This window comes from Mauremys reevesii, linkage group 13 (genome assembly GCF_016161935.1).
Source record: "Mauremys reevesii isolate NIE-2019 linkage group 13, ASM1616193v1, whole genome shotgun sequence".
Taxonomy (NCBI): Eukaryota; Metazoa; Chordata; order Testudines; family Geoemydidae; genus Mauremys; species Mauremys reevesii.
Genome location: NC_052635.1, coordinates 15,183,449 through 15,209,561, shown reverse-complemented (window position 1 = coordinate 15,209,561; position 26,113 = coordinate 15,183,449). Strand labels below are relative to the sequence as shown.

General features: G+C 42.9%; 1 protein-coding gene across 1 annotated transcript in view; it reads right to left on the bottom strand.

Annotated features, from left to right (window-relative positions):
- Positions 1-25,800, bottom strand: part of LOC120380093 (cytosolic phospholipase A2 gamma-like) — a 32,647-nt gene extending 6,847 nt beyond the window's left edge. Inside the window, exons 1-14 of the mRNA XM_039497589.1 lie at positions 25,777-25,800; positions 25,341-25,457; positions 23,344-23,486; positions 21,517-21,715; positions 18,380-18,497; positions 17,568-17,705; positions 14,028-14,081; positions 12,364-12,423; positions 9,195-9,233; positions 8,400-8,522; positions 7,879-8,004; positions 4,055-4,150; positions 2,250-2,404; positions 1,023-1,191 (exon numbers count right to left, since the gene is read on the bottom strand). Of these exons, the coding sequence (XP_039353523.1) occupies positions 1,023-1,191; positions 2,250-2,404; positions 4,055-4,150; positions 7,879-8,004; positions 8,400-8,522; positions 9,195-9,233; positions 12,364-12,423; positions 14,028-14,081; positions 17,568-17,705; positions 18,380-18,497; positions 21,517-21,715; positions 23,344-23,486; positions 25,341-25,457; positions 25,777-25,800 (1,561 nt within the window). The remainder of the gene's footprint in view (positions 1-1,022; positions 1,192-2,249; positions 2,405-4,054; positions 4,151-7,878; positions 8,005-8,399; positions 8,523-9,194; positions 9,234-12,363; positions 12,424-14,027; positions 14,082-17,567; positions 17,706-18,379; positions 18,498-21,516; positions 21,716-23,343; positions 23,487-25,340; positions 25,458-25,776) is intronic.
- Between the last annotated feature and the right edge of the window lie 313 nt (positions 25,801-26,113).

Genomic DNA, 26,113 nt, shown 5'->3' with positions numbered 1-26,113 from the left:
GAATGCAAAAGATATAAACCTGCCTGCATTAGCCCATACGAAAACTATTTCCCTGGGAAAGGTTTAATTGTAATTTTTTATTATGGGGTTTTGTGCCCTTCCTTGTGATTCATGTCGTGTTGGACACTGTCAGAGTCAGGACAGAGAGCTAGATGGACCCTGGTCTGGTAGACAGTGGCAATACCTGAGCTCCTCTGCTCATGTCCATCAGTGTCAGCCAGGAGAAGCTCCATTTCAGTCAGTGAGCTCCTACCAGACACATGGGGTGAGGTTCACAGCAGAACTCAGGTGTTGGGTTACTGAGAGTCATGGTGCCTATAAAATTTTAGACCCCTATAAAATCACTGGGATTCGCACAGGCTGAGTTAGGCGCCCAGGCTCCTGGTGCAATGAACGAAGAGCGACAGGCTCCTGGGAAAGTGATCCACAAACTCAGCACCCAAGTCCAGGCTGGAGGAAGGCGCTTGTCTCTGCTTGGGGTTCTCAGCTGTGACGACAGACACTCTATAGCCCGGTGGTTATAGCACTTACATGGGTTGTTGGGGGCCCAGCATCCAGTCCCCCTGCTCCGCAGACTCTCCAATTATTTATCCAAAGTGGAACAACTACAACAGGAGATACTGACGGATTCCCACATCACAATATCCCCCTGCTCAGTGGTTTTGGCATTCGCCTGAGAGATAGCACACAGGGGCCTGATCCTGCAGCCCATGCCTCAGCACGTCTGCCACAGCCAAGTGAGGCAGAGAAATGCCTCTCTTCGTGCATCTGGAAGCCTGGGATGGGGCAGCAGTGGACATGCCCAGAGACAGAAACACATACACTGAGAGAACTTTTCTGCAAATTTTAGGCCCTGAGCAAGTATAGACTCCTATAGAGTCTGGTGGCAGCTGAGCAGGGGTTTTGTGATTTCCGGTGAGGCCTGATCCTGACATTTAGGTAGCTAAACCGGCAATGAGGCACCAAAGTCCCTTTGTGAATCTAGCCCATAGAGTTTTAGAAGAGATGTACAATTAAGTTACCTGGACAATTTTTGTTGTTGAAGAGTGGGAAGTGCATGACGGTAGGAACATCTTTTCCTTTGAAGATGTAGCAGTCAGAGGGGTTATCAATGTCCTTAATCTCTTCTGGGTTTATCTCGGGAAATGGGATGTTATTTGTCTCACAATACTTGGCAGTTTTCTTAATGGTCTGGGAAGGAGGGAAAAGTGATTTTAAAATAAATAAATAAATAAATAAATAAATGGCCATTTCCACTAATAAAACATGATGCCACTAATATGGTCAGGTTAGAGCTTTAAAAATACCCCTAACCTATAGTGTACAAACATTCAAAGGAGCCTCTAAGAAACTGACTAATCGAGGGCGTCCATGGAAACCAGACATGACCCTGTTGCCATATCTCTGTAACCAGAATCCTTGTATAGCAAAGCATATATTGTGGCTGAGGTTTTCAAAAGCTCCTAAGGGATGTGGATGCCCAGTTCCCATTAAAATTAATCCCTTAGGTGGCTTTGAAAACCTCAGCCCATGGTAATGAACAGAAATCAAAACCCAGAGCTTCAGCTCCAAAAGCACAAGTTTGATTTTTGTTTTGTTTTGTTTTGTTTTTTACTAATTCACCTATAGGAAAACTCTTGTTCCATGTAATCAAAGTAGCAAAGTGGTATATTAGCTGCAGCCACTAGAGGGAGATAATATCACCTATGGAGACTGAGGTTAGCGAGTTTGCAGAGTTTGCAGAGTTCTAACTGAGTTATTGGAACTTAGTTCACATTTCTACTGACCCCGTCTCCTCCTACTAGAGCGCTCTTGGCTCTTTAGTGCTAACAGAAATAAAAAATTGGTTAAACCTAATGACTGTCATTTAGCACATCAGCCAGGACTGTGATACACACAGGGGCATATCTGTGGAGTAAGCAGTTGCCAATTTTACACAGAGTAAAACTGAAGTTCAAGGAATTTCCTCTTCTTCCTTGATATCCAAAGGGAAAGAGAGGTCATGACTGGTCACACGGCCTTTCCCCAAACCCAAGAGACCTTGCAGGGAATAAGGTAAATATTCCCAGTGGATCCTATACGCCCACACATCTCAAATTTTGATCCTCACAGCACTTTCTGGGAATCCAAATGACTGCTGCTAACAACAGTGTAACCTCACTGGGTTACAGGCCAAGTCCTGGGTATTTGTGCAGTGATTGATCCTGATTGTGGTCTTGGGAGACAACACAATAAATAACAAAAGTTACCTCGAAAGGATCCCCGTCGCTGAAGTCAAAGGAGAGGATCAGTTTCACTTTCCTGTCTGGGCGCAGAATGAGGGGGTAGGCGGAATTTATGGCAAGGCCGGCATCGATCAAGTGGATGAATTCTTTGTTGGTCAATCCAGTAGACTGGGCTTTACCTGCGAAAGAGCATCCACATATTGTTTTAGGCTGTGATTTTTCCAAGGGGTCACAATTAGTGAGATGCCCAAATCCCCCTGAATTCCATGTGCATTTTCAAAGGCGCCTAAGCTGGCAGATAAACTCCTAGTGGGATTTCCTAAGGCACTTCTGTCAAGAGTAAGGACCCAGACCTAGCCTGCCCCCCACTCCCCTCCACAGTCGAATGAGCACAATTGGGCCCCCGCTGAGTCGCCTGATTAGCCCAACCCCCCGACTGGCTGTGGGGATCTGCAGACTTGCTCTTATGACCAGTGGCAGGGTGCTGGCAGCTCAAAGCATTCACCCCTGGCTGGGAGAGCTCCTGCTCCTGCCCTTTGCCAAGCCTTGCACCCACCTGGTCTTGCTCCAGGTAATTGGCTCTGATACCTGGCCTCTGACTCTGTATTTGACCCTCGGCACTGGCCCCCTGCCTTTGACTCTGGCACTGACCGTTGGCTCCGATTCCTGGCTACTGATGCCTGCTGTCACCACTGGGCATGACTCCTGCTCTAGCCGTTAGGCATGATGTCCCTCATCATGGTCACTGTCAGGCACCAAATTCCATTTGAAACTAGTGGGAGTTAGGTGCCTACCCTGCTTGCATGCTTCTGTAATTACCACAAGGGGCCAGACTTGCAAAGGTAGGGTGTTGCCTAAAGATACAAAGATAGGCCCAGTGGGTATTCAGAAGTGCCCAGTGCCCACATTGATAAAGGTGTTTAGACACTTCTGTCCTCAGCACCTAACAGATTTAGGAGCATAATATCAAATTTTCAAAGGGATTTAGGCACTTAGGAACCAAAATCCCATTGGCTGTCTATAGTCCTAAAGCACTTTGGTGTTGCAATGCTGACCACATTGATGCTTAAATACCTTTAACACGCTGGGCCTCGGTGTCTGAATCCCATTAACCCCAGGTGTCAATCAATACCTTTAGGCACCAAAACTTTGCCCTGAGCCTCCTTGAAAAACCTCAGCTCTACTTTTGTGAAATTAGCATCTAAACCAGCTCAGTGACACATGGGCATCATCAACAAACACATATTTGAGCCAGCGTTTGGTAAGTCTCCATTTTAGGAGAATCCCGGCTCCCTTATAACGAAGTTCTGACTCAGGGCAAATTCTGAATCATATTAATACCCAGCACTTCCACTGTTCGATTTTTTTTACTTTACGAGAGTAAAATACACTAGCTCACAACAGAGTGGGGCAAACACAGCAACGGTGCACTGACAATTATCTGTCAAACAAAAGCCCCACAGTCCCTTCAGGTTTCATATGAAGTCCCTTTTATTTGCTTCCCATGAACACTCAAAAAGGCAATTGGAGTTGGTCAAAAAATGAAAAATATCTGCTTCCCTGCCACAAAAAAAGAGTTGAAATTTTAAAATTGTTTCATTCCACAACCCTCTGCTGCCCCCTGCAATCCATTACACAGTATAGTTGCCCCTTTCCTGTCTCTCACCCTCTGCTGCCTTCTATGCCCATTAGACAACACGGCTGCCTTTTTCTAATTACTGTCTGTTTAATCTATTCTCTGTTAAAACAGAACCTTGAGAAACAGGAAAATTCATACTGCAGATGTAGAAACAAATGGGGAAAGTGCAATTCAAATGGATTTTGCTTACTATCTGTGTACAGAAAGTTGTTGGTGTACCCCCATGTCCAGAAGCAGATACAGGTCACGGTTTTCCATAACAATTGCCATACACTCCATACATATTCTATTAGGCAAGAAAAATCACAATAAAAATCAAAGCTGAAAATAAGTACAAAGACATAGCTAGGGGAAGTCTGCACACTGAATTCCTTTCTTCCTCTCAGTTGCTAGTAGGTGTGAGTAGGGACAGAGACAGGTATTTGTTGATAAAAAGGCACTCAGGTAGCATGGTGCCCCTTGCAGGGCAATACACACAGAGGTTATTCTGCTTCGGGGCTGCTGGACTCAGTCTGTCTGATTTTCTAGCTCCCAGACCAACTGACAGACACTGTGCTGCCAGGATGAAGGGACTCCCACTTGCTGGGCTGTTAGGAGTGGGTGCAGCCCGCACTGACAATGGATGTTTCTTTGCATTTTCACAGGCATAACTGAGGACCAGTTTTGCTATGACAGGACTTGGAATGGGGCTGGGGTTTGAGGAGAGAGCAGTGGGTCGGGAGTGAATGGGCTGGCCAGAAGACTGCCTGGGATCAGGGGGAACCCACAACTCCAGGGTCTTTTCACAGAGAAATTTGAAATGTTGGGGTTTGTTCTGAATCAAGAACAAAATGGATTAACTGATGGAAAATATTCTCTTTTAGAAATAACTCTTTACCTTGGTTGAATTACCAGACCTAGAACACCTGACATTGTGCTTCTTACCATGCTTGTAAAAAATAAATAAATAAATTGTACTGTCAACAATTCTATTGATCATTAACAGAAAGTTAATCACTGAATTTACTTTCTCCAAAAGTAGGATTAGCCTTTGTTTACTCAAAGACCTCTAAAGCTGCTAGTTACTTAACGGCCACTCTCCTTCAATATTGTATGATTTTAGGATAAGTTCTAAATGTCCTTGCGTTCTCTAAAATTACAGCAAACTCCCTCCAGGCCAGATTTGAAAAGAAATATTTAAGCACCTAGTGGGATTTTTAAATCAGTGGGAGTTAGGTGCCTAGATGCTTTTAGACATCCCACTCCATGCTTAAATGCCTTTAAAAATTTGGCCCTGAAACTGTCAAGCACTCTTATTCAGCGTCTCTATTTCTTTTGTGGGATTCCTTATTTCTTAACTATTATTAGACTTGGAAGGATTAGATTTTTATCAGTAAATGTCAATTTCATAGGACACTCACTTGGATAAAAAAAATTCCATCTACGATAACAGAAATGGTCAGAGAGGCAAAAACATGAAAAATATTGCTTGAGAACTCATTTGAGCTTCATAGAATCATAGAATATGACGGTTGGAAGGGACTTCAGGAGGTCATCTAGTCCAACCCCCTGCTCAAAGCAGGACCAATCCCCAACTAAATCATCCCAGACAGGCCTTTGTCAAGCCTAACCTTAAAAACTTCTAAGGAAGGAGATTCCACTACCTCCCTAGGTAACCCATTCCAGTGCTTCACCACCCTCCTAATAAAAAAGTTTTTCCTAATATCCAGCCTAAACCTCTCCCACTGCAACTTGAGACAATTACACCTTATTCTGTCATCTGCTACCACTGAGAACTGTCTAGATCCATGCTCTTTGGAACCCCCTTTCAGGTAATTGAAAGCAGCTATCAAATCCACCCTCAATCTTCTCTTCTGCAGACGAAACAATCCCAGTTCCCTCAGCCTCTCCTCATAAGTCATGTGCTCCAGCCCCCTAATCATTTTTGTTGCCTTCCACTGGACTCTTCTAATTTTTCCACATCCTTCTTGTAGACGGGGTCCCAGAACTGGACACTGCAGTCCAGATGAGGCCTCACCATTGTTGAATAGAGAGGAATGATCACGTCCCTCCATCTGCTGGCAATACTCCTATTTATATTGTCCAAAAAGCCGTTAGCCTTCTTGGCAACAAGGGCACACCTTTGAGTCCAGCTTCTTATCCACTGTAACCCCTAGGTCGTTTTCTGCAAAACTGCTGCCTAGCCACTAAGACCCTAGTCTGTAGCAGTGCATGGGATTCTTCCGTCCTAAGTGCAGGACTCTGCAATTGTCCTTGTTGAACTTCATCAGGTTTTTTTTGGCCCAATCCTCTAATTTGTCTAGGTCCCTCTGTATCCTATCCCTACCCTCCAGCATATCTACCACTCCTCCCAGTTTAGTGTCATCTGAAAACTTGCTGAGAGGCAGTCCACGCCATCCTCCAGATCATTAATGAAGATATTGAACAAAACTGGCCCCAGGACCGATCCTTGGGGCACTCCGCTTGATACCGGCTGCCAACTAGACATGGACCCATTGAGCCCAACGATCTAGCCAGTTTTCTATCCACCTTATAGTCCATTTATCCAGCCCATACTTCTTTAACTTGCTGGCAAGAACACTGTGGGAATTCCCAGTTTGATTTAAGTATATTTAATTTATATATTTTGACGTGTGGTGTGACAATTTGTGTTAATGGCTATAAAGCTTGAACTTTTTGAATGTCCGTGTTAGGAGACATTGGCAAAGGACCCTGAGGGCTTTACATAAGAACGTATGAATGGCCAGAGGGAATGAACAGAACAGGGCAATTTACTTACTGCTCTATCCCCTGTCATGCAATCCCAGCTTCTAGTAGTCAGAGCTTTGGGGACACCCAGATCATTGGGTTGTATTCCTGACCATCTTGCCTAATAGCCATTGATGGACCTGGCCTTCATGAACTGTTCTAATTCTTTTTTGAACCCAATTGCCTATTAATTTCATTGGGTGATGCCTGGTTCATGTGCTATGTGAAATGGTAAATAACACTTCTCTATTCATTTTGTCCCCCACAAGTTATGATTTTATAGAGCTGTCATATCTCCCCTCATTCGTCTTTTTTTCAGGCAGAACATTCCCCCTCTTTTTAATCTCTCTTCATACGGAAGCTGTTCTATACCCCTAATCATTTATGTTTCCCTTTTCTGAACCTTTTCCAACTCTAATATATCTTTTCTGAGACGGGGTAACCAGAGCAGCACGCAGTGTTCAAGATGTGGGTGTACCATGGATTTATGTATAGGCATTATGATATTTTCTGTGTTATTATCTATCCCTTTCCTAATGATTCCCAACACTCTGTTTTTGTTTGTGTTTGTTTGTTTGTTTGTTTGGGGGGTTGTTTTGTTTTTTTGAGCACATTGAGTGGATGATTTCAGAGAACTATTGACAATGACTCCAAGATCTCTTTCTTGAGTGGTAACAGCTAATTTAGACTCCATCATATAGAGTTGAGATAATGTTTTCCAATGTGCATTACTTTGCATTTATCAACATTTAATTTCATCTGTAATTTTCTTGCCCTGTCACTTGGTTTTTTGAGGTCCCTTTGTAACTCTTCTCAGTCTGATTTGGACTTAACTATCTTGAGTAACTTTGTATCATCTGCAAGTTTTGCCATTACACTATTTTTTCCTTTCTCCAGATCATTTATGAATATGTTCCACAGCCCTGGTCCCAGCACAGATCCTTGGGGGACACCACTATTTACCTGTCTTCATTGTGAAAAATGACTATTTATTCCTAGTCTTTGTTTCCTAACCTTTAACCAGATACTGGTTATCATAATTTTTTTGGTTTTCTTTCTTAATGTGAGGGGGGAAATAGTAGAAAAAAGAGCTGACACACTTGAAATAATGAATTATGGAAGGAAATAGTTAAATGAATAATTTTCTTCTTTTTAGGGCACATCTGGTTCTTTGCTCCCACATCTGGAGCAATAATTTGGAAAGTCAATGGGCTGGATGGCTTTGAGAAGCCCCGTCTAACTGAGAAAAGTTCCTATAAAACTTGCCTCCAAGTTCCTTTTCAAAAATACAGATGAGTTCAGCGAACTCCAGCATTCTCTCTTCCCAGCTCTTCAAATCCAAGGTCTCACTCACTTCACAGCACTTCAGGAAGGAATTCATGCTATTCTCCTCTGCATAAATAATGGATGAAACGAGGTTTGGGACAAGTAGTGGAAGGCTCATTAGATATGTTTAGGGTTGCAGGGACGTTCAATGGGGGCTAAGGCAGTTTTGGTGCCCAGGTCCATTGAAAAGCAATAGCATTTGGAGTCCTAATTCCCTCAGGCTCTTTTGAAAACCTCAGCCTGTGTGTGTTGGAACAGCCCTGGGGATTTGTGAAAATATTGGCAAATACATGGATGTTGTCATGGAAATGAGCATGCCACAATTCATTCACATCAATTCATGGGAGCTGGCATTACCGAAGGCACCAAAAGAAATAGACTTTGGACCCCTTTTGAAAGTCTCATTCTAAATTATTAGACACAGAGAGAGGTGGTAAATTTAGTCCTGTTGGTCCACTTGCCTTTCAGGACTTCCTTCAGCTGCCTTAAGATTCCCACACAGTCTTTCCCAGCTGAGGCACGAACGTGTAGCTCCTGGAGGAGGAGGAGGACACCCCGATGAAGTACATTAGTGTAATCAGTACCTTGGAGAAAAAAGAACATAATGTGTCCAGCAGGCAGCTGTTTTTCCTGTGAGCCCTTGGGGGTGAAGAGAGATGAGACTCATGTCCCCAGTGCCCAAAGTCTCTCGAGAGCATGGATGCAACAGCCAGTGTAGGGTCAGACACCTGGCTGCAGAATCTGTCTGTAGCTGGTGTCTAGAATGTCAGGCCCCACGTCAGTGGAAAGAGGAGGGCAGTGGCTAGAACTCACCTCCCAGTGACACCTGGCTTACGTGTGAGCTACCTGGGGCTGATGTGGGCTTCTCACATTTTTTTTTTAAATTTATTGAATGAAAAATGGTTGTTCAACCAAATTGGCAACTGGTTTGGGGTTTCAGCTGCTTGGTGCTGACTACACTCTGAGAAGGTCATTTGGGCCTCCTGGGATAAATGCACCCACCACTACTAAGCATCATCCTGTCTGGTCCTGGACCTACAGGTCTCCAGGAAAATTCAGCTCCATCTGTCAGGTAGTGGAGGTGGAGAAGTAACTACAACCATGCTGCCAAACCTGCAGTCATTGGATTCTCCAGAAGTACAAGCAGAGAAAGGTAGGGGGAATTTCCCCCATGCTCAAGTGTTAGCTGGTTTGGGGTTTCATGCTGAGTAAGCTCTGAGGAGGCAATCTTTGTCTACTGGGATAAGTCCACCTACCAACAAACGGCACAGAAGCTAACACTCCTTGTAGAACTCCTATAAGAAGCAAACAAACAGCCCATTAGTAGTGTTGAATTCCCATCTCTCTGATTACCACTTCACACACCCTCCAGGCCATCAAAAATTCAGGCATGCTCACCTATCCACCTGATTAATTCAGCACCCTGTTTGAACTCCCTTAGCTCTCCCTTGCATCAAGTTTAAATTTCTCTTCCTCGCCCATAACTCCACTCTGGCCAACTCCTAGAAGAGTTTCAGGATCCCAGTTTCAGAAACTCCATGTGGAGTTGGGTTGCAATGGTGGATGGAGCCCATAAGAAGTCACAGCTCAGATTACACTGCCAATCCTGCAGTTGCTGGATCTCACTAGTGAATGGTTATTCCTATTCATGTTCCAGTGCTCTCTGCTTTAGGGTAAAACTGCTTGGGACTGGGGCATGCTAAGGAGACACCCAAAGCCCCCTGTGGATCAATAGACAACCTGTTCTGGACACTTGGTTTATCTAAGGAAATGTCTTCCATTGAATACAGCAAGCTGTGTGCAGAGTAGAAGTTAACAAATTCAATCTTGGGATTAGGGCTGGTGATGAGGGCTGGGAAGGAAGCCTGAACTTCATGACTTCACAGTAGACTTGGTTACAAATTTCCTAACAGCACATTCTGCATCAGAAATGGCCATTTAGTCAAAATTTAAACTTCCATGAGAACATGTTGATTTTGACAAACTGGAACGTATCAATTTTGGTTGAAATTTGGAACATACTGCTTTTGATGACATTTCTTTTTGGTGAAAAGATAATTGAAACAAAGTCTTTTGATAGGTCAAAATGTACTGTATCAGAATGGAGTGTTTCAATTTTAGCCCCCAATATTTATTTTATATAGAATATAAGGTCACATTTTTAAAAAGTTTAACCAAAACAAATTGTGTCCACTTTATCAACAGGGAAAACTTTGATTTACCTGGAAATATTTTTTCCAAACATTTTGAAATTGTTTGGTTTCATTCTGATTAAATTTTGAAATGTCAGAATTTTCCTTCTGCAAAAGATCTAACCAGCTGGACTTCACAGGGACACCTTTGTAATGCCTTCTGCTTGCAAATCTCCCACCACAGAGAGATCAGAAAAAAACATTTGGGCTCTTTTCCTGGCTCCCCACTGATTCCCTGTCTGGCCTTGCGGTAGTCAGTTAGGGCCAGATTTGTAGAGGTATTTAGGTACCTAGTGATATTTTCAGAAGTACCTAGTTGCCTCAAAATCATTGATTTCAATGTAAGATTATCACCTAGGTGCTTTTGAAAATCCCATTTGATGCCTAAATATTAAAAATCTGGACCATAAGCTGAGATATAGAACAAATACTAAGGGAGTTAGGTACCCCTGGAGGTCAGTGGTATTTGGGCACCTAACTCTCTTAATCTTCTTTGAAAATCACAGCCAAATGACTTAAGGTGAAGACTTTCAAAGGCACCAATGGGAACTGGACACTTGGCCAGGATTTTTAAGGTATTGATATGCCTACATTTGAAAATAGGTGCCTAGTGTGATTGAAAAAATAAATTAATTAATGTTCATTAAACTTCATTGTTGTTGGCAGGGCCAGCTCTACAGTTTTCGCTGCCCCAAGCAGTGTGCCGAATTGCCACCGCGGACAGCGGGGGCAGTCCGTGTGCCCTTAGGGCAGCAGGTGCGTTTCCGCAGCGGCAGCAATTTGGCAGCAGCTTCTATGTTTAGCTGTAGCGGCCGCGGACAGCTAAACGTAGAAGCTGCCGCCGAATTGCCGCCACCGCGGAAACGTGCCTGCTGTCCTAAGGGCACACGGACTGCCCCCGCTGTCCACGGCGGCAATTCGGTGTGCTGCTTGGGGGCAAAACAACAGGGGCAGCCACCCCTTGCAGAATGTCGCCCCAAGCACCAGCTTGGAATGCTGGTGCCTGGAGCCGGCCCTGGTTGTTGGCAGTATTGTTATATCCATGTTGGCCCCAGGATATGAGAGAGACTAGGTGGGTGAGGTAGTATCTGAAGGAGAGCAGTTTTCTTTCATTACTATTCATAGCTTCTCAGGCCAGAAGGATCATTGTGATCATCTATTCTGATCTCCCATATAATACAGGCCATAAGAGAACTTCTAGATTCATCTGGGATTTGCTCCCCATGTAGTTACTTATAGATATTTATAACAGTATAACAAGATACAATGGCTGGACATAGAAGCTAGACAAATTCACATTGGAAATATATATATATATATTTAAATTTAACTGTGAGAGTAAGTAACCGTGGGAAAAACTTACCAAGGGTCAGGGTGCATTCTCCATCTCTGGCAATTTTTAAATCAAGATTGGATTTTTTTTTCTAAAAAGAACTGCTCTAGTAATTATTTTAGGGAAGTTCTTTTGCCTTTGTTATACCGGAGGTTGGACTACTGTGTCTCAATGGTCCCTTCTGGCCTTGTAGTCTATGACTTTCTTGTAGAGAGTTATTTCTGCCTTTTTGGTTTAGCGTATATCTCCACTGGAATTGCTTTAAGCTAATGTGAGAAAAACACACTTACACCAGAACAAGAGTGTCCACATGAGGGTTATTCTGGTATACCTATAGCTTGGTAACGGGTAAAATTTCCCATGTAGAGAAGGTCACATATGAGCTTGCAGGATGATTTCATTCTGGGTAAGCATTTGTCAAACAGAGACTATGAGTGTTAACATTCATTACAAAGGGGGAATGAGACCCATGAAAAATCACATATGTCATTAATGGAAATGGCTTGATTCCCCTCTGGCTCAATCTATGCTTATAAGGTATCCCTGTGTTGGTCACGGGAGTGAAAAAAACCACACACATCGCTATGCCAACTCCACTCCCTCCCCCCCCCAAAAAAACCCCTCAGTGTAGACGCAGCTATGAAGATGGAAGAGTGCTTCTGTTAACTTAGCTAATATTGTTGGGGGAACTATTAATCATAAACTAGCAGAAAAACTCCTTCTGTTAGTGTATGCTGCGTCCACACTGTGGTAGGTAGGTAGGACTGTACTGTAGATGTAGCCGCTCAGCATCGTGCAGATCAGAACTATCTCTCTTCATATCATTGGAGTCATGTCAAAATAAACTCAGGGTGAGTTCTTAAAAAAACAGCCCATGATTCCAGAAATACAATGACCCACCTGCTTTACCTTCTGCATTCCGATGTTCTCTTAGTTTTCGGAATTTTTCCTTAAGACAGTCTTAGCAACGGAAAACGGAACATGTGTTATAAATCTTTTCTCACAGCTAAGAATGCTAACCATAGGAAATCACATTTGGGTTACAAAATGTAAAGCTGATTTTGATATGATTTGAACTGGTGTAACTCAGAAGAAAACAGAATTTCTAGCCTGTGGGATTTGTTTTCATCTCAAATTGGTTCAGAAAAGTCAAAACATCAAAATATCTTGGAGAACTGAAATTGTGAAATATTTCAATTCAGAATTATCAAAATGACCCCACTAAAATGTTTTCTTTCAACAACAGTGAAGCATTATAAGGTAATAGAAAATTATATAAATATATAATACAAAATATAAGGTAATATGTGATATTTTTAGCTACCTAGCTAAAAAAATAAATAAAAGTTAAAACCAAATGAAAAGATAAAGTTGAATAAAATGATAAAGTCACAACAAAATGCTCTATTTTGGATTTTGAATATTTTCCATCAAAAATTATATCAGAATTGACACATTCCCACAAAGCTTCTTTTATTATGATTTTCTGGTGAAAAACTGTTTAGTCAAAATGTTTGATGTGGCTCTATTCAGAAGTAACTCCACTGACTTCACTGGCAGAATTTGCCCCAAAGCTAAATCTTTGCAAAATCAGATGGAAGATTGAAATCAGGATTTGATCTAAACTGAGAGAATCAAAGATGCCTAAAGGAGTTGAATTTCATAATTTCATGGATTCGTATAGTTTGAGATCAAGAGGCCATGAAATTTCACATAGAAATTTCAGTTAAAGTAAGACACTGCTCAGGAGACTGATCTGTTGTGTGCCACAGGTAGAGAACAGGAAAGACTGAGGCGCACCTGAGGCAGAGGTCCTGGCAATGGTAGGGAATGACTAGGTGAGACATGCTCATATAACCTCAGCAGGTGACCCACACCCCATGTTGCTGAGAAATGTTAAGAAAACCCCATGGGTCCTGCCAGTGTAACCTGGGGGGAAATTCTTTCCTGACCCCAAATCTGGTGATCAATTGGACTCTGAACATGACTCACCAACCAAGCATCTAGAAAGAGGATTCTCAGTACCACATCAGAACATTGACCTACCTCAGCTGTATCCCATCTTTAGTGGTGGGAAAATAAATAAATAAATAAATAATAAAACTGATTACAATTGTGCATAAGGGAAGAAATTCCTTCCTGATTGCTGCCAGTGACTGGCTGAAGCTCTGAAGCATGAGATTAGATGATGTCCAACTCTTATCAACATTAATGGAAATTAGGATCCAAATCCCCTTATCAGTTAAGAAAATCTCAGCCCTAGCTATAATAATCTGGAAATTATCTGGAATGCTGGAGATTATGAAAGGCAAAAATGAGAGTTGGGTGCTCAGTTTCCTTTGGCATCCTTGAAAATCCAACCCATCCACAACTGGCAGACACCCATGGGCTACTTTAGGCTACTGCTAATACAGTGACTGTTTGACACATGACAGTATCACTGTGATAAAGAGTCGGGCATTGGAATCATTGCTAAAGAATGGTGTGGTAGCTCCTCCATTTGGAACCTGTTCCGATTCCACTGATGACCCGACCCTGCCTTCAACACACAGAAATGTCAGTACCTATTAAATATTTCTTGTTTGCAGCCATGCTTCCAAGGGCGCTTCCCCATAAGCCTGAAAACAAGAAGGAAAAGATCTTATTTACCATAGTGCAGCTAAGAAAGCATCAAGGCCTTTCCCTTTAATATAACGTAAGGAGTTGCCTGGATAGGAGCCTCATTAGCAGAAAAGTCAAGGAGGCACTCGCAGGCCAGTCTCTCATAGGCTATGTGTTTTTGCAACTTTGTTCACACATTGATCCATAGCTGAAAAAGTTTATTGTGAGTAGAGGTGGTCAAAAATTTCAAATGTAATATTCTTTGCATCAGCAAATACTCTTTTGTCAAAATTTGAACTTTCCCTGGGAATTTGTTGATTTTTAACAACATTTCATTTTAAAAATACATGTGAAATGAAGTAGGTTGACCTTATCAGAACAGAACATTTCAATGTTTCATTTTGAAATAACCTTTCATTTCCAAATTGATTGGCTTGTATAATACAATGTAAATGAAACTATAACAGATAACATTTAAAGAGTAGAAATAGGAAGGCAACATTTTGATTTTTTTTACAGAAATGGAACATTTTGATTGACCTGAAATGGAAATCACTTGTGTTTTAGTCCTGACTCGGAATAGAAACTAATGTTCAAATTTCCTGCGTAATGGTAATACCAACTTTTGACCAATCCTAATAATGAGTATTGGTATGTGCAGTATCACAGTGCCTAGGTGACCCAGCCATGAAGCAGGACCCCATTGTGCTAGGCACTGGACAGACACAAGGCAGAAAGACAGTCCCTGCCCAGAGTGTTTGATAATTTTTGGAACATTCCTGCCCAGTAGTGAGTTGAGAGCTAGGTGAGACAGGGCAGCCTCAGGAGGCAGTGGTGGTCTTGACAGTGGGTGTGTTAAATCCTGCTAGGCTTACTGTTATTTCAGGATCATAGAAATGTAGGGCTGGAAGGAACCTTGAACTGTCATCTAGTCTATCCTCCCTCACCGAGGCATGACCGAGTAAATCTGGACTATCCCTAACAGATGTTTGTCCAACTTCTTTAAAACTTCCAGTGATGGGGGCTCCACAAACTCCCTTGGAAACCTGTTCCAGAGCTTCACTACCCTTAGAGTTAGAATGTTTGTTGTTTGTTTGTTTGTTTGTTTGTCTGTTTGTTTTCTAGGGATAATTAATTGCTGGATTTCTCTTCCATTAGGAGATGCATTTTGAAGTACTGTCAAAGGTACCCAGAGTCTAGGATGGGCTGTGTTTGATTGGTATAGTACAAATTTGTATGAATGAATGAAGGAAGGAAGTTGGAATTTTCAAAGTGAATAAGGGAGGGGATTTTAAATAATTCCTAGCTGACTTAGGAGCACACATCACCCATTGACTTCAAATGATCCTTATACTCCTAAAGCACTTACCTCCTTTCAACAAATAACAAATTCAAAGCCCATGGAATTTGTCTGGGAGTTGGGTAAATAACTATCCTTTGTGCCTTAGAAAATCCCCCCTCCCCGCCGACACAATTGCCTAACCCTTTTAAACCCTTTGGAAATTCCCAATCCAAATAAATAAATATAAAAGTCCAAGACATGCAAACACTGAATATTGACTAATAGGAAGGGGAATGTTCCTCACTGGGATTTTCAAAGGAGACTGTGGGAGTAGGTGTCCAAATCCCACTGGAATTCAATGCAAGTTGGGCTTCCTAATTTCCCTAGGCTTCTTAGAAAATCCCAGCTCTAGTGACAAGGCAGTAGCTTAGTCATAAGAGACCTGACTTCTATTCCTTTACCTTCCATTCCCAACCTTTATGACCTTAGAAAAGCCATTTCCCCTCTCGATGACTCAGTCTCTCTCTCTGTAAAAGGGGTATGTTGATGCTCATCAAACTTTTGAAAAGTGTGTTTAGATCTGTGGATAGGATCTATACAAAAGCTAACCATGTTTCAGGAGGAGCTAATTGGGTTGAAGAAAAGATGAGATTGTGGCTAAGGGTGAGCAAAGGCGGTTATATGTGAGTGAATGTCATGAGTGAGGTGGAAATAGGGGTGAGGGTATAGAAGGAAGATGTCGGGGAAGAAAAGCTGGGTAGATACAGGCAGCTGGGAAGAGAGCTCTGAGACTGGGATGGGACCTACAGGGTTGAAACATTCCAAGCAGGTCTATAATATGCTGCATTTGAATAACAGGGTGGACCTGCAATATCTATCTATCTATCTATCTATCTATCTATCTATCTATCTATCTATCTATCTATCAGCAAGGTCTGAATTAGCTCTCCCCTAACAGCTAGTGATAAGCTGGAGGGAAAAGGTTCCAGGACATAAACACACTAATCTGCCGAGGTTTCCTGCCCAAGTGACCAATTGTGTCTAGTATTGGGTTACAAATCACTTCAGTATTGAATGCAGGTGTCATGAAATGCTGTTGTCGTGATTGTATGAGTAAAGGGCAGCAGAACTGTGCTTAGCCTGCCCTTATTGCGGGGGTTAAGCCCAAATGAACTGAACTGCTCTCGCTAAGCAGGGGTTCTGATGCCAGATCCCAGTGGGGAGAGGCTGTGGGAGGGGGACAGGTGGTTCTGTTTAGAGGGGTGGGCTCTGTCTAAGAGTCCTAGGCAACATTTGACCTGCCCCTCTCCCCTGTTTAAATGTAGAGCCGATTAGGCTCAGTTGAGAGCATTTTGTTTTGGTAAGTGATCACTATAGCTAAACCACTGGTAATCAGGTCAAGTGCTCAGCCTTAGGGCTGCTAGGGGACAGTTTTTGGGGGAAGAGACGGCCCAGTCTGCACTAGCAGGGAGGTTCCCCCACTAGCTGCTGAAGTCACTGGGAGCCGGGTGGAACCCCAAGAGACCGACTCGCAGAGGTCACGGTGGGGAGGCAGATGATGAGGGCGCAGGGCCATCGGCGACAGAGCAGACAATGGCAGGGGTGCAGTGAACTGTGGCATGAGGAATGACAGCAGGGGCACAGAGTGAAGGGCAGCAACTGTGAGCCGGTTGCAGCGACAGCAGCAGCTGAGGTATTGCTCCACATTCCCCACCCTGCTCTCTCCCCGGCTGGGAGGTGAGCTCATGTGAACACACCTCTGAAGTCTGGGTCTCCAGGGACCAAGGGCAGCAGCTGTGAGCAGGGTGAGGTGGGGGGAGAGGGCAGTGGTTGTTGTTCATGGCAAGGTTTGAAACGGAGGCTCAGGACAATGCCCAAGTTACTCTGGAGTGGGAGTTTAGCTCATGGTTAGATGTGTTCGAATCACGGTGGTGGTATTTTCCCAAATTAATGCCGGGCTCCTTTCCCCTTTTACTAAAAGGTCTCTGCTATATACAGGCTTGGTGCCAGCAGGAGGGGAAATTTTGCCTCTTACAAGCACCCAGGGGTGCTTTGTAATTTTCCCAGATTGTTGGGTGGGGCTTGAGCCAGTTTCTGTGTTATATTGTTAAGAGGGACCCCTGGATATTGAACCCAGCCCTTGCTACTGCCAACTCCACCTGGCAGAAGGGTTACATACATAGCTATCAATCAGCTAAGAATAAGCGGCTTCAAACCTTACCTTGCAGGTAGCAGATATTTTTCTCATCCCTCTTTTGCGAATTCCCATCCTTGATTTTCTTTCCCAAGTCTTCAGTGCACACAAATGCCCCCAGGCTGGTAAAGCCAGATTCATGGGGGGTGAATTCAAACCAGGTCCCTGTGAAATATAGATAGAGCCAGTTCCTTGTTCCCTTCTTGGCTGATAGAAATAATTTCTCAATCCCCACCCCCTCAATTTGTTTGCTCCACCAGTGAATCCCACCTAATTTTTCAGTCTGTTCCTTCTCCCACAGTCATTTTCATGCCATTTTCTATAGTGACCTCCTCCATCTGGTGTTTCCCTCCTAAGTCAGCATGTGCTGTCCTTGGATATCCCAGTATTCCTCTTGTGGAAACCATAGCCCCTCTCCACCCACCCTCCAACCCCCCATCTCCAACTCAGACCAAAGGTATAAAGAAAAAATGAGTCAAATCTAAAAGTAATAAATTTAACTGTAGAGCTAATCAAAAAGGCAAACAATTTCACAATATTTTCTGAAGTTTTCCAAGTTCTATTCATTTTCAAAACTGATCCTTTTTAAAATTTATTGAGCAATCTATCACAAATTTATATGATAGACATTTGTATTGAAAACGTTTTCAAGGTCACTACTGAAACAATTATGGGAATTTTTTCATTTATTGACAAACCTGGGGTTTTTTTTTGGAAAATGAACATCAATAACCATTTTGGTAAAGTCATTGATAAAAAAAATCAACTGAAAAAAAAAAAGAGAGAGAGAGAGTTGACAGGTTTATGCAAAAACAAACAAAAAAACACATTTTTTTTACCTGGGCTGTTTTCACCTGCTTGGTGAAATTGGTTTGCTTCTATTGCCGCATAGATGGGGTAAGGATTTTTCCCATTTTTGGAGGAATAATCATGTTCAGATAGTTTGGTCTCATCATACTGAAAAGGTAAGAATTGATTAGCGCAGAAAGACACAAGTTTTGGTGATGTTCCCAGCAATTCGTCCCTGACTAATTAGTTCAGGCTAGGAATTACAAAGACCCTTTTTGTTGAGACCATCATCATTTTTGTCATTGTTCCCTCATTCTAGTGTGCACTGTATGGACAAACCACAGAGTATTTACAGTCCATGGTGGAGACTTTCAAATGGGCCTAAAGGAATTAGGCACAGATTTAAAAAATATTTAGGCACCTAAAGATGCAGATCAGCACATAAAGGACTTTTCAAAAGCACTTAAGCAAGGTATCAAGTATCAGAGGGGTAGCCGTGTTAGTCTGGATCTGTAAAAGCAATAAAGAATCCTGTGGCACCTTATAGACTAACAGACGTTCTGCAGCATGAGCTTTCGTGGGTGAATACCCACTTCTTCAGATGCAAGTCTCAAGGAGACATAGCCGCATTAGCACAGTATGAATATTGATGTAGCTTGCATCTGAAGAAGTGGGTATTCACCCACGAAAGCTCATGCTGCAGAACGTCTGTTAGTCTATAAGGTGCCACAGGATTCTTTATTGCTTTAAGCAAGGTAAGAGCTTTAGGATATATCTATCCTGGAGAAGGAAGGTCAGATTACTAGCTCAAGGAGACATAGCCGCATTAGCACAGTATGAATATTGATGTAGCTGCAGCGGCAGGAGCAGAGGGAGGGGTAACCCCACTGGGTCGTACCTAGGGTCTCCATCAGAACTCATGTGAGTGTGTCTCCTCCAGCTGGGAATTACACTTTCAGCTCCAGTGGAGACAGAGCCTGAGTTCCATCAAAATTAATAGCAATTAGGGAGCAGCAAAGCCAGGCAAAAAACTTTTAGAGAATAGTAAATTCAATGAAAAATTCATTTTCAGAGCATTGACATTATTTGTGAATTCAGGTCAAATTTGGTGAATTCTTTCATCTGAGAAAAAAATTATGAAAAATTTTAAATTGTTTATTTCGGCTACTTTGAAATGAAACGTTTCAACTTTTTTTTGTTTTGAAATGGTATTTCATTTGAAAAAGTAAAAAACAAAACAAAAACAAAAAAACAAAACAAACAAAACCTTAAAAATGACCTGAAATCTACCAAAAATAGTTTTGGATTGAATAATCTTTTAGAGAAACATCCAATACTTATTTAAAAATTATCAGCAATGAAGAATCTACCGCAACCCTTGATAAGTTGTATCAATAGTTAATTACTCTCACTGACAAAAATACACCTTCTTTCCAGTCTGAATTTCTCTAACTTCAACTTCCAGCTATAGAATCATGTTAAAGCTTTTCTCTGCTAGATTGAAGAGACCATTATTAAAAATTCAAGACCGTGATTGAGATTTTCATACCTTTTAGCTCCCTGTTATCAATTCATATTCTAGAGAGAGGAGGATTTTGGAATCAGATGCTAGGTTGAGATTTTCAAAACAACCTAAGGGTTTTGGAGGCCAAATTCCCACTAGTTTTAAGAGAAAAGTGATATCCAAAACCCTTCAACAGTCTTGAAGTCCTCACTTTAGAAATGTTCAGATACCACAGTCATCTTAGAGAGCTCATGGTAAGAGACTGAAATATATAAAGTTGCCAAAGGATTTAGATAGCTTTAAAATATTTCAGAGTGGTAGCCGTGTTAGTCTGTATCAGCAAAAACAATGAGGAGTACTTGTGGCAGCTTAAAGACTAATAAATTTATTTGGGCATAAGCTTTTGTGGGCTAAAACCCACTTCATTGAATGCATGCAGTGGAAAATATAGTAGGAAGATATATATACAAAGAGAACATGGAAAAATGTTACAATTCTGCAGTTTCTGTTTGGAGTCTTTTTTTTTTTGAAGTTTTTTGTTTGTTGGAGAATTGCAACTTTTAAGTCTGTAATTGAGTGACCAGGGAGGTTGAAGTGTTCTCTGACTGGTTTTTGTATGTTATAATTCTTGATGCCTGATTTGTGTTAATTTATTCTTTTGCGTAGAGACTGTCTGGTTTGGCCAGCATACATGGCAGGGGGCATCGCTGGCACATCATGGCATATATCACAGTGGTACATGTGCAGGTGAACGAGCCCCAGATGGTGTGGCTGATGTGATTAGGTCCTATGATGGTGTCCCTTGAATAGATATGTGGACAGAGATGGCAACGGGCTTTGTTGCAAGGATAGGTTCCTGGGTTAGTGTTTTTGTTGTGTGGTGTGTCGTTGCTGGTAAGTATTTTCTTCAGGATCGGGGGCTATCTGTAAGTGAGGACTGGCCAGTCTCCCAAGATCTGTGAGAGTGAGGGAACATCCTTCAGGATAGGTTGTAGATCCTTGATGATGTGCTAGAGAGGTTTTAGTTGGAGGCTGAAGCTGACGGCTTGTGGCCTTCTGTTACTTTCTTTGTTGGGTCTGTCCTGGAGTAGGTGACATCTGGGTATTCTTCAGACTCTGATAAGCTGAATAACTGAAGAATTTGAATTAATTTGCAAACTGGACACTATTAAATTAGGCTTGATTAAAGGATGGGAGAAGATGGGTCATTACACAAAGTAAAAATTATTTCCCTATGCTAATTTTTCCCTTACTGTTACTCACACCTTCTTGTCAACTGTTGGAAATGGGCCATCCTGATTATCACTACAAAAGTTTTTTTCTCCTGCTGATAATAGCCCACCTCAATTGATTAGTCTCATTTTAGTTTGTATGGCAATCCCCATTTTTTCATGTTCTCTTTGTATATATATCTTCCTACTGTATTTTCCACTGCATGCATCCAATGAAGTGGGTTTTAACCCACAAAAGCTTATGCCCAAAGAAATGTGTTAGTCTCTAAAGTGCCACAGGTACTCCTCATTCTTTAAAATATTAGCAGGAGTTAGTATGCTTCCACTCTTTTGCTCCTGAATCCCAAGTACTTGGAGAGAGCGTGTGAGAGGGAAACAAAAACAAAGGAATATATTAAGTAAATCCAGTGATTTTTCACTGGAACCACTCTGGATTTACACAGCAACCCACCAGCTTCAATGTAGGATAGACAAAGAAAGATGCCCAGACATCAGTCAGAGAGAAGAGTTCATCTTCAGCCGCCTGTGTCGCAATAGCAAATTGCTCTTGAATATCACATGAAGGTTTGGAAAGTGTATCACGCAGGCGTTCTTCCAAGACCTGCACTTTCTCTGTCCAGTCCTTCTCTTGGTAGAGGAAAGACATGCACCTTTCAATGAACCAGAACAGATATGACTGAGACTGAGGGAATAGGATGGGTAGTTTCCCCTCCCCCTTTTAATCTTCATACCTTTTATTTTTCATGAAGGGGATTCTAATTATCATCCTGGCATTGTAACAAATCTGTGACTTAACAAGGACTTCATCCACGGCTGTCTGTCACCATGTCCACTGGGAAATTTTTGGCAATAACAGGGATAGAGCTAAGATCGTCTGCTGAAAGCCAAGGTCCCTGCCACTCTGAGCTATGGAGAAACTCCATTATCTGCTTCTCTAGGACTTATGATCCACGCTAAGCAATTCTGATTCTACCCAGAAGAGGGTGGTGGTGAGCGCACTAATCTGGCCATTATAAGTATGACGAGACCCCTGGGCCCTTCTTGAGCCAATGGGGAAAGTACATGGCAGTACAGAGTGTATGACATGGGGAGAAGCAATTAAGATCTCACCCAGCAGAGGACAATGGTAACACACACACACACTACCCATTTCACTAGGCCGCCCTCACTCACCTGTCTCATTTTCTGCCCCCTTCACTCGCCCCGATGGGGTGACTCTCAGAGTGAGGTGCTATGCAGCAGGCACAGAAACTGATTCTGGCCCTGGCTGATCAGCTAGATGTGTCAGAAGATTTTTCGTACCCATCTCTTCCTCCATGGACAACTTGACTCTACTTCCTTCCTCCAAAGTGCCAATGCAGGAGACCTGTTTCACTCTTCCCTGTCCTTCCCTCTGTGTATTCTCCATCTCTTGGTAAACCCCAATGAACCCCAAACCCTTAACAAGCCCCTCAGATTGCCCTTTTCTCACTGTTCCCAATGCTGGAAGCCTATCCTCTGTCACCTTGGTTGCTGTAAACGTCGCTTCTCTAGTCTCCACTGAGCCTCGCTTCTCCAGCTCTTGAGTCTGCCCAGAATGTCCCTGCATCTTCTAACCATGTCACCCAGAACCTTGAGTCCCCAGCAACAGATCTCCATGCCTGGCCAGGAGGCAGATGCCCAGTGAGCAGGCACTGGGTTAAGGCTCAAGACACTTACGTTCTAGACCCAGCTCTGCCACTGACCTGCTGTGTGACCTTGCATGTGTCACTTCACCTCTGTTTCATTTCTCACCCATTTCCTGCCTACGTAAAGGTGGGATTTCCAAAAGTGACTTACGAACACAAATCTCATTGCAAGTCAAAGGGTGAGTCATTGAGGGTGTGTCTGCGCTGCACTCAGAGGTGTGACAGCAGCATGTGTAGACAGACCTGTGCTAGCTTTGATCAAGCTAGCTTGAGTGCCAATTGCAGTGAAGCTGCATCAGCATGGATGTCACTGTGGGTGAGCTGCGTGGGTACGGACTCAGGGTTTAAAGCAGGCTGGGACAGTCCATGTTGTAGCACCAGAGCTTCACTGCTATTGCTTCCCCAGCTAGCAAGGTTAAAGCTAGCTCAGGTATGTCTATGCCTGTTACATCATAGCCCCTGATTGCAGTGTAGGCATACACCTAGGTGCTTCTGAAAATCTCACTCATAATGCCTTGAAAATGTACAGAGCTAATTAATAATAAGAATGCCCCAGTGACCACGAGCTGGGAAATATTGGTATATTCTCCCTTCTACTGACATGCACCTACCAGGTGGAACCCGATACCCCACACAGATACATGACAGCGTCCAACAGGCCCTGATTCTTCAGCTCCACCAAGGTTCCCAGAAAGGCTATCATGGCCCGCAGACCTCCGCCTGATCCTAGCACGGCAATATTGGGTGTGTTAACCTGGGAGAGGAAAAGAGGAAATGACAAATGAACTAGGAATGCTGAGTGATCTCTCTGTTATGTAGCTCTTGGTACAGATCCATTCAAGAAATTCAGAGAGAAAGCCTCAAGTTCCAAGACTTGTTTGCCTGATGTTAGGAAGCCTCCTTATTGAGTGCCCAGTGACCTGTGTCCCATCCTGAGCCAAGAGCAAATGCATCTTATCTGCATTTTCAACCATAATCACACCATGGCAGCACAGTAATCCCTTAGGGCTCTTTGAACCTCTGGGCCTTTGTGCTTAAAATCCTATGCACCAACATTCAGACCAGGACCGGAATTTTCAAAGGGATTCAGGTAAGGGCCTAGAGGGCATTTCAAAAGCACCTAAGCAATTTAGGTGCCTAACTCCCTTTGATTTCCATTGGACTTGAAATAGGGCTCAAACTTACTAGTGCTCTGTACTGTGCTCCGTGTTCATGCCCCTTACTCTCCATGATTCACGGGAATGAGTGTGTTTATCTGAACAAATATGTGTAATGTAGGAGGACTAGTCTTTGTGTCCGAAACGTAATGTATGAAATGCAGCTGCTCAAGAAATGATTTTTATTCCTATATAAATTTACTTTCTTTTTCTGGAGGGACCAAATTGTTCATCAAAAATTTAAGGGGTGGTGTCTGTCCAAAACATGAAACCCACAAAACGATCACCCCATCACCTGTCTACTCTCCAGTAAAATTTTAGGTGCTCTATATTTCAAAAACTTTTGGTTTTTTTTTTGTTAAAAATGGACATTTCTGTGTTCACAAAATAGCATTTTTTCATTAAAATGTGTTGAATGTAAAGTCAGCCCGCTGTAGTACTAATGCACTAACAAGATTAGTGATGAGTGAGTCACCAGTGGAGACTGAACCTTGAGCATCAAAACACCCAGGTCACTTTCCTTAGTGCTGAAGGAAGAATATTGTGAGGAGGAAGCAGTGGAAGACTCCGAGGCTGACATTTGCAAAGCCTCAGAGGGGAGATGTTCCCAAATATGTCAAGTCCACAGGAGTTTGCATCCCTCCAAGGACCATCACTTTTCAATGATGGGTAACAATTCTGGGAAATTCCTCACATGTCTCCACCATGCCAGTTAACAGAGTAATCACCGGGGGCGGGTAGCAGGAGTTGGCTTTTACCCTCTGTGCAGTTCAACGAGCAGATGGGGCTGTCGTACATGTAGGAAGTATGTTACACAGTCACTATTCATTACTGATATTAATACTAAGTCAGACGAGTATCAATAACTCACTCGATTCTCTATCCCTCTAAGGCATTGTTTCTCAACCTATTTACCATTGTGGGCCACATATGCAGCTCTCTATGTGTTATCTGGGTTGGGGGTTGAGAACCACTGTTTGAATGCAAGCTGTGCACTACAGTGACGGTTCTAATACCCCCTTCCCCTCTGTTCTCTGCTGCAGGCTTTGTCTGGCTTCAAAATCACAGCAGTATATACAGACACACTGCAAAGGGGCTATAGTAAGCACTGACTGAATTCATGTGCACATGGAGCCCTCTAAAGGTTAGCCCCAGCAAGCCCCTTACTGCATTCTAAGGGTGTTACTCCTTTAGCCGGAGAGGTAGGAGCTTGTGCTTCTAGAACTGAAAGCCCCCAAGTCTGAACCCTGCCAAAAGTCATAAGGTTTGTATGTCTGTGTCCATTGGTTGCCCCCTGGTACTTTGGGAATGTTGTATTTCAAGGAGACTATCTCCATGGGGGAGGATTTTGGAGGCATTTCCTCCCCCTGTACCAGGCATCTCAGTCACCATCCACATGGCTAACATGCTAGATTGTTCTCCTTAGCACTATGGGGAGCATAGGTCCCTACCTCAGCACAGGCAATGCCAAGGCTCTTGAGGCAATCCAGGACTTTCGCCTTTCTGTTCCCAGTGGCTTCTTTCTCACCCTCCGAGAGCTCATGGGAAAGCCGGACACGTACATCATCCTGCCAAAAATAAAATGCCAATAAAATATCTCCTCTCTCCAAAGGCTGCCAGGGAGTGGAGATGTAGGGTCTGGGTGCAGATATCACTGGTCCCTCAGAGGTTACCCAGCATTCACTCTTTATATGTGTATGGTTGCTGTACCTAGAAACCTCAGCCAAAGTCAGAAGTAGAGCTGGATGAATGTCTTATTTTTTGTCTCACTGGAATTTCTGAGAAACTGGGTCAAAACAAATCCAAAAATTGTGATGAACTTTGTTAAACTGAAAGAAATCTACTCTGGATTGAACAAAACAAGTTTCTGTACAACAAATAAATTACCTTTTTCAGTTGAGATCTCTCCATAGCTTCTCCCAGGTTTCCCCGTAGAGCTCCTGGTGATGTGAATTCTTCCTTCAGTGGCAAATGAACTCTTCAGGGAGTGCACAGATGGGAAGATCAAGTCACCTCTAATGGTTTTTTTCTTCTTCTTCCTGTGTCTGTTTCAGAGAAAAGGAACATTTAGTATAGCTCCATTGGGATATCGAGTGGGAATTGCAAAGGAGTCTAAGGGAGTTAGGAGCCCAAATCCTACAGAATCTCAGCCTGGAAATGTAAAAGAAAATAAGCTAACATGGAGCTTGGTGGTTCAGAGGTTCCACGCTCCAAATATAAATAA